General features: G+C 48.7%; 1 protein-coding gene across 2 annotated transcripts in view; it reads left to right on the forward strand.

The window, feature by feature from the left end:
- The window catches only part of DENND6A (DENN domain containing 6A), a 412,594-nt gene that overhangs the window by 185,773 nt on the left and 211,627 nt on the right, over positions 1-15,194 (forward strand). For both annotated transcript variants that reach the window (XM_078661568.1, XM_078661567.1), the window contains exon 4: positions 3,945-4,057. In XM_078661568.1, coding sequence (XP_078517694.1) covers positions 3,945-4,057 — 113 coding nt within the window. The remainder of the gene's footprint in view (positions 1-3,944; positions 4,058-15,194) is intronic.

Consider the following 15,194-nt stretch of genomic DNA (forward strand, 5'->3'; position numbering starts at 1 on the left):
CCAAACGGCAAGTAGCAAATGAATAATGTTATCCGCAGCTGTTTCTGATCCGGAGCTTTTTCACAGAGGAGCGGGGGGCGTGGCCTACAGGGAGAGCGTCACCAGGTGGGATCGGTGATGGAAACTGCTGGGACTCTTGGAAGTTGGAGTCCAGCAGTATGCTCGCTCGCAGCCCTGTAAGCCAGAGACCCTTAGTGGAGTGAGGTCAAATAATTGCAAGGCTCTGCTCCGTGAAGCGGGAGCCGCGGAGCGGGTCCGGCGAAAGGTAGCGCCTTACAAAGCGCTTCTGTTGAACCTCAGCGCACCACCACAGTCCTCCAGCGCCAAACACGGTCTCCAAACGGCAAGTAGCAAATGAATAATGTTATCCGCAGCTGTTTCTGATCCGGAGCTTTTTCACAGAGGAGCGGGGGGCGTGGCCTACAGGGAGAGCGTCACCAGGTGGGATCGGTGATGGAAACTGCTGGGACTCTTGGAAGTTGGAGTCCAGCAGTATGCTCGCTCGCAGCCCTGTAAGCCAGAGACCCTTAGTGGAGTGAGGTCAAATAATTGCAAGGCTCTGCTCCGTGAAGCGGGACCCGCGGAGCGGGTCCGGCGAAAGGTAGCGCCTTACAAAGCGCTTCTGTTGAACCTCAGCGCACCACCACAGTCCTCCAGCGCCAAACACGGTCTCCAAACCGCAAGTAGCAAATGAATAATGTTATCCGCAGCTGTTTCTGATCCGGAGCTTTTTCACAGAGGAGCGGGGGGCGTGGCCTACAGGGAGAGCGTCACCAGGTGGGATCGGTGATGGAAACTGCTGGGACTCTTGGAAGTTGGAGTCCAGCAGTATGCTCGCTCGCAGCCCTGTAAGCCAGAGACCCTTAGTGGAGTGAGGTCAAATAATTGCAAGGCTCTGCTCCGTGAAGCGGGACCCGCGGAGCGGGTCCGGCGAAAGGTAGCGCCTTACAAAGCGCTTCTGTTGAACCTCAGCGCACCACCACAGTCCTCCAGCGCCAAACACGGTCTCCAAACGGCAAGTAGCAAATGAATAATGTTATCTCATGTATCTCATTGGACAACATATTGGACATTATTGTAAAGCAGAAACAAGAGTAGATTTACTGTTGTCTGTAAGCAAGGCAAAAGTTAGCTAGCAGCAGTCTTTCTTTGATAACTTTCCGGAGTTCGTTGACAACTTGGTCAAGGGGTTGAAGACTCCTATAACAGAGCAGGAAGTAAAACTTTCATTCAGAAATTCAGAAGCTCTCCCAGTAGTAAACTGAGACTCAATATAAAATAAGACCTTACCCATAAAAATGTCGCCTGAATTTGTAGCATAAACTCTAAATTAACTGTAGAAATGCACCTGATCTATAGGGAATGTCCAGAAATGTTTATGTAGAAATCTTTTTCCGGATTGTCTAAAAGACCCAGACTTTTGAAGATTTCTCACTAGCCACTCATTAGAATACTGACTTGATCTGAACCATTTAACACACCAACAGCCACTGAATTGGGAAGGAAGTGGGCACAGAGTACATTTTGGTGTAAGTGCCCACCACCTCCATGATTCACACTAATATATTTCTATAAGACAATCAGAACAGTCAACACATTTGAATGCTTGTCTCCAATGACACAAATCATCTCCAGTTGGGATTGCTCACTTTCATCTCTTAGTAAAGGCTCCCAAATCCGATAATTGTGACAACTTACATTTAGGTTTTTACATATGTGGAGCTCCTGCTGGACTTTCCTCCTGTAAGAAGTAATTGCACGGGTCTGAAATAGACTGCTTAGTTACAGTTTGGCCTCTTAAAAGCAAACATTTAGCCACATCACTAATGAAAACACATGATGGTAGGGTACAACTAATGGTTGTCAGTTTCACCACTGAGTGTTTTTGTGGTTGCCCTTTGGTCCGTCTGTGCAGTTGAACGAACGCCATCCACTGTAAAGGTCATGATGGCAAAAGTTAGCAAAAACTCTTGTAATTGTAATTGTATGAGCTTGTAAAGCGCACTGCTACCCGTCCGTAGGTTTCCTGGCGCTGTATAACTCTGGGGAACCCGTCCTGGCTTTCCCTGTGGGATGGTCCCTGCTGGGAGTCCCCAAGGTGGAGCCAGGCATCCCCAGAATTGATAGGGCCGTTGTGGAGATTAGGCAAGCTAATGCCCAGAGTTGCCGAGTGGAACCCCTGATTAGAGTAAGCACCGAAGCGAGAATTATCGAGTCCGCTGACCCAAGTCCACGACCCTGCCGCGTCGGGAATTGAACCCTGGTCCCAGGCCGACTTCTGCTTCCGGGTCTGCCGCCTCTAACCAGTGAGCCTCACTACTCCACTTGCACATATTGGTATTTATATACAGCAAACCTAGCTACAGAGCAATAGGGTGAACACGTTATTTGAGTGCCTGAGGGCTTACAAGATAACTCAAGATTATGCGCATCGGGTAGAGATTTGCACATTTTTTAAATTTGCAATTGCCTTCTTTTTATATTTGCATTATATTTCACATCGTTATTGTCATTGATTTTTGGTGCAGAAACATGGAGTGGTTTGTCCAGAATCACATGATTATCATCCAACAGTAGAGCTGGAACAAGAACACCGGTCTCCTGGTTTACAAGTTATCCACAAGACCTCACCTCTTCCTATATTTCCCCCACTTGTGATCTCCATTCTTGGAAATTGGGAAGACGTTGCAGAATATACGATTTGTTTGAATGGGTGGATCTTTGAACTGTGCCATTGTCTAACCTGGTTTATCAAGTGAATCCAAACATAGTATTTTGAATTTGCTCACCTGTGGTCTGCATGCATTCTTTTTGTTTTTAATGCAATTACAATACAATACAATACAATATTGGTGGTGTAGTCCTTTTGGGGAATTCTAACCAAAGATATTTTTAAAAAAGATAGACCAGAGAATGTGTCTTGTCTAAAACCCTATAACTATTAATTGAATTTGGAGAGTTTACATTCTGTCCATACCCCCCTTTTGCTTCCTTATTGTGTTTAAACATAGTACACTATTTGTGTATTCTTTCTTTACACAATAGTTCTGCAAATTCAGGCGTAAATGTTACTATAAGCCTTCTAAAAAGATATTTTGTATTTTGCATAAATAGCACCTTATCACTTGCTAGAGACTTTTCGCAACTCTTCCACAACGAATCCCTTTCAAGGGTATTCGTTCCCTCTCCTATTACTGAGGAGTAGTGTCTACCCCCACAATTCAATGGTAGTAACAGGCTCACACTGTTCCCCCCTTCATAGTGCTTTGTATCTTTTTCTCAGTTCACTTGTGAAAGGAAAACTCAGAGTCCATTCGCCCCTCCCTCCCCCCAACACCCGCAGTACAGATGTCTATTCCAGTTCAGGATCTTCCATTGCTTTACAGTGCAAAGAATTATCCCAGTGCGGTGTCCTCCCCCTTTTTTGTAGGATGTTTATTCGTGAAAGATTCCCCCATCCATCCTAAGTGTATGAGGTCAAGTCCGCTTTCCACAGTATCTCACCCTCTTTCCCTAGGCCTTCAGTCAAGCTGTGTAAAATCTTGCCTGATACTCAATGTCCTTGGCCTTGATTGGATGTTCAAAGAAGTGTGATGTGGCTCAAAAGACTGGGATGAAACACAGATGGCTTAGAGAACATACAAGAGACCAGGCTTCCTGTCCGTTACATGTCCCTATTCTCACTGACCCTACATGCGCAGGAGTACCGGTTTCATATGGAACAATATGCAGGGGAGGGAGACAATTTCCTTTCTGGATCAGTTATGTTGAGAGATGATCTCAGTACATCCAATTTGGTGTACTTTTTCCTTTTAACTGTAACTTACATTTAAATTGAGATGCAAATAAAATGCACCGTTGTATTAATAAGTTGGTATATACTTTAATTTAACATTTCAACTGCCAGCGAGCTTAATTTAATGCAAACATTTTATTTTTGACAGGTTGTCTTGGAGACACACAGTTTTGTTTCCGATTTCGACAGTCATCTGGTAGGAAGGCATCATTGCACTGTCTTTTGGACGAGTTTGAAACCGATTCTCCGTTGTACTTAAAGGTAGTGCATGTTTACTTAAGCATTTGTGCACAAGATTCATTTTTCTTGCAGGCTTGTGCTGATGATCCCCAATGACCAAGAGCATTGCTTTCCACATTTCTATTGACACAGTGCCGTTTGTTGAGTTTTATCCTTTTCAATTAACTGTTGATAAGTTCTGTCTTTACCACTAAGATTAAATGTTAAATAGACCGACGTATGTTTACTATGAATAAGGCAATCTTTGTTGGAGAAACGATAGTCAAATAGATTGACTTGTGATTGCGATTTGGCAATGAATGTATGCACTGCTGCACTTGCTGCACTTGCTGCCACGTTGTATTAGCCCATATAAAGTGTTTTCTAAACAAAATCAATTTTTATTGAATTTTCTATAAATTTATTTCTATAAAAATTAACAGACCTTGAATATGCTGCAAATGCTCATTCAAAAGTGAACCATGCCTCCTGCCCCAGAATTCGCTGGTCCATACACCTTAAAATTAAAATCTGGAAGATTTGGAGAATATGTCAACACAAAGGGATTGATTGAGCTGATGTGCTCCTGCTCGGTGGCCGCCTCGGGCCGTGGTGAGGGGGAGTGAACTGGACGGACCCCCACAGTCTGCTGACACGGTCCTAGGCCTACAGGCTGCCCCCCCAAATTGCATTGACGTTGCAGCTGAGAGGCGTGGCACGGGTGCTGGGTTGATTGCTACGGGCCCCGCAGCGGAGTGAGTGGCCCCGTTACCGCGTGGCTCGGCTGTATAGACCGGGCACTACCCCCTGCCACTGCACACATAGCGCCTTGCGGGAGTTCCACGGGGGTGCGCTTCATATCCGGAGATCCACGGCGGTCCGGGAGACGCTCATCATTAGAGAACGTGCACATTGTGAGGAGTACATTGGACTGCTGGTCCCTCGTGGTCGAGATCATCCCTCTGTCCGAGACATGACGAGAGGGGGCAACAGCGGCAATGCTTCTAAGCAGGGCCCTGATGGACAAGTTTGCAGGACCCAGTGGGAGTGCGGGGCGTCTGGTGGTCCCCAGAGCACGGGGCCTGACAACGCGGCGTTGATGGTGGCGATCACGCAGTCGAGGGACATGCTGGATGCAAAGATCGGAGCGGTCGGAGCCGACGTGACCTTGCTCCGACAGGACCTACGCAATGCGGTGGCACGTATCACCGAAACGGAATCCAGGATCACGGAAGTCGAGGACGATGTGGTCACTCTCAAGAAGAAAGTCGGCGCAATGGAGGGGATTCAGAAGGGACTTGCGCTGCGGGTGGAAGATGCGGAAGGGAGGGCCAGAAGGAACAACCTGCGCTTCGTGGGCTTCCCGGACAACTGTGAAAAAGGGAACATGGAGGCCTTCCTGACCCAATGGCTTGAGGGATGGCTCCCCCCGGACACCCTGTCGCGCTGCTTTGTGGTAGAGCGGGCGCATCGAGCAATCCTTCCTAAACCACCTACTGGAGCTCGCCCCCGCTCAGTGATTGCCAAATTGCTCAACTACCACGACAGGGACGCTATCCTGCGACAAGCCCGCGCCCAGGACCCTCTAATGTTTGAGAACCACAAAATCCTTGTGTTCCCGGATTACACAAAATTGGTCCAGCAGCAGCGACAGTCGTTCACTGCAGCAAAGGCACGTCTGCGTGAGCTCAAAATTCCTTATGCTTTACTCTTCCCGGCTCGCCTGCGTGTGGTCTTCCAGTCCCGCACCCAGTTCTTCAATTCCCCGGAGGAAGTTTTTGAATGGACCGACGAGACAGTGCGAGTCAAGGTGAATACCCCCCCTAGGCGGAACTCGGATTCGTCGACCACCGGGAGACCTCCAAAGCCGCCCAGAAGGTCACGCAGCAGGAGTAACTGGAGGTCGCGCTCCCAGAAGCGCCCGCCTCCCCGCGACGATACGGCCGAGGCACCGGAGGAGACGGACTCTTCCCCGTCGAAATCCTGACACCCTTACTTTCACGCTGACTCTGGCAACGGATATACTGGGCTGTTGAGGTACCTGGCTGGGCGGATTAGGCCTGGCGCTGCTCTTGGACATGCCACTCATTGATGGACTACATAATTCCTTACTCATGGGTGGGCAGTAGGTCGGGTGACGCTTACCCGAGGGCGGGCCTACTCCCGGAGTTCGTTCCCACGTGTTGGGTGGGAGGTTGTTAGATACTTAGTGGGTAGTTGGGTGGGATCCATTGGTGTAGTGGGTCTTAGACCTACCGTTGGAGGTTTGTGATTGCCTGCACCGCGACAGGTACTTCAATGTTTCTGAGGTATGGGGTGGGGGTTGGAGGGGGGGTCGTTGGTACAGATTGGGGCGGGGGAGGGGGCGTAGGGGGGGGGACCGGGGTTTGGGGGGCTCGGGAATCATGGGGGGGGAGTTGGATCTAGCTCTAGCACGGTGTTTACGAGAACTTGGGGGCAACTGCATGTGCGCGTGTGGTCTTGGTGGCCCGATACTCTCAAGGTTTGGGTGATTGATGGCGGCTGATGAACAGGGTGCGAGCCTTTCGCATGCTACGATGCGTATATTGAGCTGGAATGTGAGAGTGATGCTTGACAAAATCAAACGGAGTGCGGTTCTGCGATTGGGGAAGACTGAAAAAGCGGATGTTTTGTTACTCCAAGAGACGCACCTCATGGGCACAAAGGTTCTTAGTCTGCGGAGGTATGGGTATGACCAAGTGTTTCATGCTGGGTTCACGAGAGGGTCCAGGGGAGTTGCAATCTTGATTCATCGCAGGGTCCCGTACACACACGACACACAGTGGCTGGATGTGCATGGACGGTACGCGTTTGTCAAGGGGAAGCTGGGGAGTGAGCCTGTGGTCTTTGGCAGTGTGTATGCTCCACCCCCACTACAAGACGCTCTGATTGAACGACTGTTCGATATCTGGACTGACATCCCGCTTGTGTTGACGATTGTGGGAGGAGACTGGAATGACGTGATGGACGGGAGGCTTGATCGCTGTAGACCCGGCGGAGGCCGGTTATTAGATACTACTACACGACTGAGTAGGATGGTGCAAGGGATGGGATGGATTGACGCTTGGCGGCATTATCATGCATGTACCCGCGAATATACCTTTGTGTCCGCGGTCCACAAATCCTTCTCTCGTCTGGACTACCTGTTTGTCCCACAGCCCTGGATAGGGAGAGTTGTTTCTACCTCCATACTTCCTAGGGGCCTATCTGACCACTCCCCGATTGCATTGACGTTGAGTCTAGGTGTGCGGCGACAGCCGTTTCGCTGGCGACTATCCACGTGGCATTTGCAGCGCGATGACTACCAATCGCGCATGAGGGAGGCAATAGCGCATTACTGGATAGAGAATGAGGACCCGAGTATGGATGCCATGACCTTGTGGGAGGCCCTGAAACCTGTGCTCCGGGGCGTGGACATAGCGTGGTGCGCCGCGAATCGTAAGGCCCGCACGTTGGCCCTGGCGGACGCGGCTGACCAGGTACGTACCCAAGAGGCGACCTGTCTGACAGGGGAGAGCGAAGACGCGGTGACTGTGTTGCTGCACCTCCAGCGCTCTTACACCTCCTTATTGCTAGATGAAGCCAGACAGAACTGGCTAGCTACGCAGAGTCGCATTTATCAATGGGGGGACAAATCCAGCACGATGCTTTATAGGCTGTGTCAGGATACCTATCAAGCCCAGCCCTTGCCGGGACTCTGTGATGCCGCCGGAAATCCTATATCAGCTCCCGAGATCCTGGCCCAAACCTTTGCCCAATATTACGAGACGCAATATGCCCCCCAGGACTCCCTCCCGGCGGAGGAGATCGATAGATTCCTTGCGGACCTTCCGCCCCGGGCGCTCTCGGACGAGGTTAGGGATCAACTGGACCTCCCGCTGTCTGCTGAGGAGCTGGGAACAGCTCTAGGCGGACTAAACACGGGCAGGGCCCCTGGGCCCAATGGGTTCCCCTGTGAATTCATGAAGTTGTTCCATCTCCAATTGGGGCTGCGCTATAAGAAAGCCCTGGAAGTGGCCAGGGACCGTGGCAGACTGCCGGCGGACTGGCGACATGCCGAGATCATGGTTTTTTGCAAGCCAGGGAGGCCCCAAGATAGTCCCGAATCTTATCGTCCGATATCATTGCTGAACTTCGAAGCGAAAATACTGGCAAAGGCTCTGGTGAATCGCCTACTCCCATATATTACGGACTTGATTCATGCGGACCAGGCGGGCTTCATGCCCCACAGAGCGACAAGACATAATATACGCCGCGTGCATTTAGTGGTAGAAGCGGTGCGGGCTGCGGGCATCCCTGCGGCCCTCTTACTGGCGGACATTGACCGCGCCTTTGACTCCTTGAGCTGGCCATATCTTCGAGCGCTCCTCCTCCGGCTTAATCTGGGCCCGCGCTTTTTGTCGTACATTCACTTGCTGTGTACGGACCTGACGGCAGCGGTCAGGGTTGCGGGGGCGGTCTCCAGTTCATTCCCCATTGGTCGGGGCACCCGACAGGGATGCCCCCTCTCGCCTTACCTGTTCGCCTTGTCTATGGAGCCGCTTGCGGCTTGGGTGCGGATGGACGCTCAATTGCACGGAGTGGAATGGGTGGGAGGCCCATCCGATAGGATTGCACTCTATGCTGATGATGTGCTCTTTTTACTCACAGACCTCAATAAATCGGGACCGAGGGTCCTGGACATAATGCGCATTTTCGGGGAGGTGTCCGGTCTTAGGATCAATGTACGGAAGTCGAAATTGTGGGTCCTGGGTGACCGGGGGACCCTGGGCCCTTGGGCCTCGGCCTTGCACGAAGCGGCGGGAGGCCTTAAATATTTGGGTGTCTTCTTGACGGACGTTCCGGGAGTGTCATGGTCCCGTAACATAGTGCCAGTCTGGGACAGGATCCGCTCAGATATGCAGACGTGGTCCAGGATGCCCCTGAACGTCTATGGCCGCTCGGCCATCTTCAAGATGGTAGCCCTACCCCGTATTCTCTACCAATTGCAAAACCACCCGTATCCAGTTTCGTCGCACTGGTTTCGGCAGGTGAACTCTGCCTTGGGTCGATTCCTGTGGACTGGGGGAGCAGTAAGAGTGGCGCTCCGTACCTGCTTCCTGTCGACCTACTGTGGGGGGCTGGCCACCTCGGACGTCCAATCCTACTATCAGGCGTCACACCTGCTTGTCCTTAAGGAATGGTGGTATGGGGATCGGGGAGACCCGACCTATGCCCTGGAAAGGTATTTGATGGACCTGGACACGCTCCATACTATCCTGTACTCGGCTGCTCTCCGGAAACGACTCCCGATGGTCACTCAGGTGGTCTTCAGAGTGTGGCGCGACGCTCTCCGCCGCATGGGATGGTGGAATAGGCTAACGGGTGAGACTCCCCTGTGGCACAATGGGAGACTGCCCGGTTTGGCTTCCCTGCGGGGCTTTGAAGGTTGGGATGCTATTGGCATCTCGGCACTGGGCCACGTATTAAAGGGCACAGTCCTCAAGTCGTTCCAGGCATTGTGGGTAGAATTTGATATGCCCCAGTCTCAGTTCTTTCGATACTTGCAGCTCAGACACGCCCTGACCCCCGCGATAGCGAACTTAACGTCTTTGCCGGAATTCAGTCCTTTGGAAGCTAAAGTATTTATGGGGGAATTGGAGACAAAGAAAATTTCAACCATATACCAAATGCTGGTTACCCATTGTTCCCCCTCCCTTGATAATCTGCGGGCAGTTTGGGAGGGTGAGCTGGGGGAGTTGGAGGAGGAGGACTGGAGGGAAGCCCTGGAGGCCCCTAGGGGGGCAGCAATAGCAGTGCGCCTGCGATTCATCCAATTTAAGTACCTGCATAGAGCATATTATACAAGAGAACGGCTGTGGAAAGCTGGACTGATAGCCTCCCCGGAGTGCCTGAGGTGTGGGAATGCGATAGGCTCCTTCTTACATACGGTATGGGGATGCGTACAGCTGCAGAGATTTTGGACTGGTGTGTGGGACTGTCTGGAGGAAGTACTGGCATGGGACCTCCCTCGCACGCCGAAGTTGGGCCTCCTCCATGTTATGGAGCAAGTAGGGGGTAACAGATATAAACGCCACTTGCTCCTGTTGGGTCTTACAGTGGCCAAGAGGGACATAGCCCAGGCTTGGAAGGCACCCAGAGCTCCGCTGGTGGGGGTGTGGAAGTGAGGCATGGACTTCAACATGGGCCTGGAACGTCTAATCTTTGAGGCCAGGGGCTGCCCTAGAAAACACTATCGAATCTGGAGGAGATGGGCGGATTATCGGGGCCTCCTGCTGGACCCCCCAGCGACAAGAGACACAAGTCTGGACCTTGTTAGTTCTGCCCCTGAGTGAACTGTACCACATGCTGCTGTTACGATCCCTCAGATTATGTTCTGGACAATGTAAACACCGTGCAGGGTGGGGGGTGGGTGTTGGGTTGGAATACGGGGTGGGGGGCTTGGGTAAACGTTGATTGAATATTTTGATCTTCTTGCTCTTTATTTTCACTGCCTTCCTAATGCTACGGAAGCGGTGTCTTGTTTATATTCTGTCAACAACTGAAACCCAATAAAATTTGTTCTGAAAAAAAACAAAGGGATTGATTGGTTGCTTCTATGTTAATTTACATTTCCAGGAAATGTTTGCCTCTATGGGGAAGCAAGATTCTCATTATGTTTAATCTAAAATGTATAGCTTCCCTATTCGCTGTCACAAATTGCAATAGATGAGCATATGTATGTGTAATATACTCCACTGCGAAGGGGAGTCACTTTATTTATCCTCTTTCTATTGTGGGATCACATTGCTGTTCCAAAGTGCAGCAATGATGAGGTTTCCTGTGCTTATATTTATTTTGTTCTTTCTGGTCCCTCAGTCTTCCAATACCGATTTGCCACACTAGGATAAGTAAGCACATGTCTAGATAGGGAGAGAGACCACATATATATATTTTCTTGTGCAAGTTTTCGGAATATTGTACTCACTGTCACTCTTGGCACATCTCGCTCCATATCGGCATCCATATTAAAAGTGGGGCATATATATATAGGTCCTTTTCCACACCGCCATACAAAACTTTTCTACTCCCACTTCTCTAAAATACAATTTCATTACAGTCTGCTTTATTTGTAGTGAATCAACTTGGTTGCACGATAAGAAAGGCACTCCCAGCGCAAGATTGTGTTCCACCCTTAAAAATGTAAACTCATAACGTGCCAATATGTATCCTCAACTGATCTCTTTTTGCACTAAGTCAAAATGCACCATCTCTACCCAGTGGTGTAACAGGCACCTACAGTCTTTGCTGTACAGGGATACTGCCACCCTTCAGTGAACACCCCCCATTTAGTCTAATGCCCTGGATATCTGTGAAATACGGGTGCTGAAGCCCAAAAGGACTCTCCTCGATGGTTCAGACCTTAAGACACACCCACTTACAAATAGCACCATGGGCAATCCTCCAGGCTCTGGGGAGGTCGGAAGGGCCTTTTTCACCGTGTTGAGAATTAGAGCCACCTATAAAGTAAGGTCATCAGATATCATGGACATTTAGGATTATGTTGAGGCAATGATGAGTGGTTGAATTTAGTTTTAAAGGCTTTATTTATCTATATGGTTAGAATTTCAAGTATCTTTATCCAATAGAAATATAAGATTAGAAATTAGCAATCAAGACGTGTTCCATAAAGAAACCCAATATGCTAACTAATGGACCTATTCTAGATGAGAACCCATAAAGGGTTCTGCTGGAAGAGAGAGCGATAAATAGAAAGGCGAACTCCTCTTAAAGAATTTTTCAGGAAACTCAGCTGAGTTCCCTTAATCTGCAGTAGCAACCTTCAGAGTAACGATCTGTGCAGTAGGGTTGATCATGAAATTAATAAGTCACCTCAAGAATCTAAAGGAATCAAGTCTCCATGAAGAAGGGTCTCTGGCAAAAGGATAAAATCCAGCAGCAAGACTACCGGATGGGCACAGGGATAGTAGAGGTATGGTGATTAATTAGGAACACTCGTTAATATAACCTTTCAACACATGTATCTGTTCATAGTGACTGCTTTCCTCGATGTACAATTAGAACGGTTCGTAAGGTGGTGTTGTCAGTCATGCGATGCATCTTCTTCCGAATTCCACAGTCTGCACTTTTGTCATCTGAATTGATGCAGTCCTTTGGTACAATTGTTACAAAAAGGGAGGCTTCCATGAGAACCTTCTTACCTAAGCTAGAGATGCATTGTGAGTTTCAGCACAGAAACAAAGGCTAGTCGGCAAATGTGAAAACATACATTGAGTTAAAATTAACGCAACATTATAAGCCTACATCACCATTTAGACTATTCAATTTCAATAAGTTTATTAATCTTAATGGAAATGATCTAACATGGGATGAGAGGAACTAAATGAACATGATACTAAACTCAGCACATTTCTAAGATGACATCAATGTTAGGTTTTTGCACAGAACACTTTACTATGAGCAAATGATGAAAAGAAGCTTCAGGCCTTTTCGCTGCACAGGCTGAAGTATAGTTGTTTGGTGCAAATTTTAAAATACATGCATTTTCAGGGAAGTGTTTCTAATAGCAACTTTCACGTCTACGTTTGTCACTTCTACAATATGCTTCGGTTTTATTTATCCTGCTAAAAAATATTCACCCATTTTGTAAGGCATTTCTAAATATGTGTTTTACATATGTTAAAATACGATCTGAATTGCACTTCTAATGTGCTAAAATAAGTTAATTTCTTAATATGTAGTCATTTCTCTCAAAGGAGTTTCTGGTTGGGCCTTCATCACATTTTACAGGGGCACACCCTTTCCACCAGTATAGGATCTGTCATAGATTCACATGCTTGAATAATTACCAATAGTCAAAATGGAAGTCCCTCAGTACAATAGAAAAAAAATACAATTTACACTTAGCCCAGAAGGGCTAAAAACATTCACTTCAGTAACTTAGCCACACCATTAAGTAAGAACCAAACTGCAGCCAATCGGGTGCCTGCACGCTCTGAGCACTGCCCACAGAGGCTTGACTCCCTCAAGTTTCTACAGCACATTATGTGAAGGGACGCTTTTCTGAGCCCTTCTCACTAATCCAGGATTTTTAGATGAAGAGATATAATATATTTCTATATTTTTATAGACCAGCACCATCTGCTATTCAGACCTGGCTAACCAGAATGTCAAATTCAAGCAAAAAAGGACTTTTCAGACCTTGTGCTACCTGTGTTAAGAAAAGGCTTCACTTGAAAGGATCCTAATAAAGGCTGCATTTCATGCCTCAACCCCTCTCATAAGGTACATGTTACCATACTTTCTCTTCAAAGACAGAGAGGGGAGGCTTTTGTTATCGCTTCAAAAACTCAAAGCCAATGACACTCATTCTAAGGAGGAGATTCAAGATTCCTCGTAGACAAGGAGGCTTCAGAAATTAGAAAGGTCTGAAGGCCAAATGCCTCATGAACCATCTTAGAAAACTGTGAAAAAGACTCCTCTTGGGTCATCTAAAGAGCACATTCCGTCAACTGAATGCATGCATAAGCATACTAAAAAAAAATTCTCAAAATATCAAAATCTGAACCTGCACACCTTCTCCAAAGCTGCTATTGCATTTCAAGAAGCCCGCCACAATGCAGTCGATGGAGAACTCCACCTTGGCGAAAAACAACGCAACTAAAACATATTTGATGACAGCACCATCAATGACTATAACAACAACAGCATTGTCGACGGCGACGATACCAAAGTAGCCAACCACGACATAAACGACTTCCACATCTACGGAGACATTGCCGATGAGAATGCTGTCAACGAATCAGTCGATAACAGTAACACCATCTGTTGGACATGGCCTTCGTAGGGGGATTTTCCTAAAGCTTTTTGTCTTCCTGGTTTTTGCTAAACTCTCTTTCTCTGATCTTAGGACTCTGGGGACTTTCCCCCTGTACTGCAGTGGGAAAGTGCATGCGCCCTTCTGGCTCCTGTCAGGATCGGATGCTTACTTGATAGGTTTAGGTGTCATACCTGTGAGTGCCCTTTAAAAGTGTACACCACATACTCGGGGCGAGTGTGATACTGGCTAATAGGGGGATTCTGCACTGACTGTGACACCCACCAGAATAGCCTAACAAAAATGTCTTATACTCGAGTTGGCTGATCTCACTCCATAGCCTACTCTGAGGGGTGTTCACTACCACCAAACCAGGGTATGTGAGTGGCCAGGTAGGTACATCTGTGCATGCACTGCCCGGGTAGGGATGGACCCCATGTGGGTTTTCCCTACCTAGGGGGGGGTCCTCGCTCTATGCTATTTGCAGGCCGGCAGAAGAGATTGGAAGAAGAGGTTTTGACAAATGGCCTCTGGAGGCAGATCATGTCCCCACTAAAGATAAAGATCTACATTCCACGGCCTCATGGCAGACAGGACTGAAATTTAGGGGAGACATCTGTAGTTCACAGGGAGTTCCTTTGAATCACCCCTAACTTCAAAGGCACAGTTCAGTATAACTACTGGTGCCATACTTCAGCATGTGGTGAGATACGCTTGTGGAACGTGTGACTGGAGAACCTAGGACAACGTGGTGCACATTGCCAGAGAACTCTGTTGTGCACAAGGAGGATTATTGCCATTGAATGTGACCACATGCCCTTTCTGAATAGTGACTGGCCTGGGCCGAATACCTGCTGCTGTGTGGCACCCTGAAGTGTGCTCTCCAAGGGCTTGTTGAACTTGTCCCCTGTTCTTTCAGAGGTCTCAGGGGCTCTAAAGACCCACACTTTCTACCTGTGACACCTGAAGCACGATGCCCTCTCAAGTGCCCTCATTCTCTGTTGGTACCGTGGTGTGGGTGTGCAACTATGAATTGTGCCTGAAGACCGGATTGCCTTGTACAGAGCCCTGGAAAGTGGCCCACATCGAAGGCGTGTGACCCCCTCATCGTTTGGACCTTGGCACGCATGAGCGTCTTGTTGGTGGTGAGCAGATTCCTCGGTTGTGGGACCCAGTGTGGCCAGCTTAGTCGATCGTGCTGCATCTCTCTCGTGCAACACACAACTGCATGCTCACTGCATGCATGGTCCAATTCACAAATTACGACTCTCGGAGTTGGGGGCGTACTCGTGAGGCATTGCTGAACTGCACCTAGGTCTGTGTCCAGAGCTGTCTGGTACA

The sequence above is a fragment of the Lissotriton helveticus genome, chromosome 9, assembly GCF_964261635.1.
Source record: "Lissotriton helveticus chromosome 9, aLisHel1.1, whole genome shotgun sequence".
Lineage (NCBI taxonomy): Eukaryota > Metazoa > Chordata > Amphibia > Caudata > Salamandridae > Lissotriton > Lissotriton helveticus.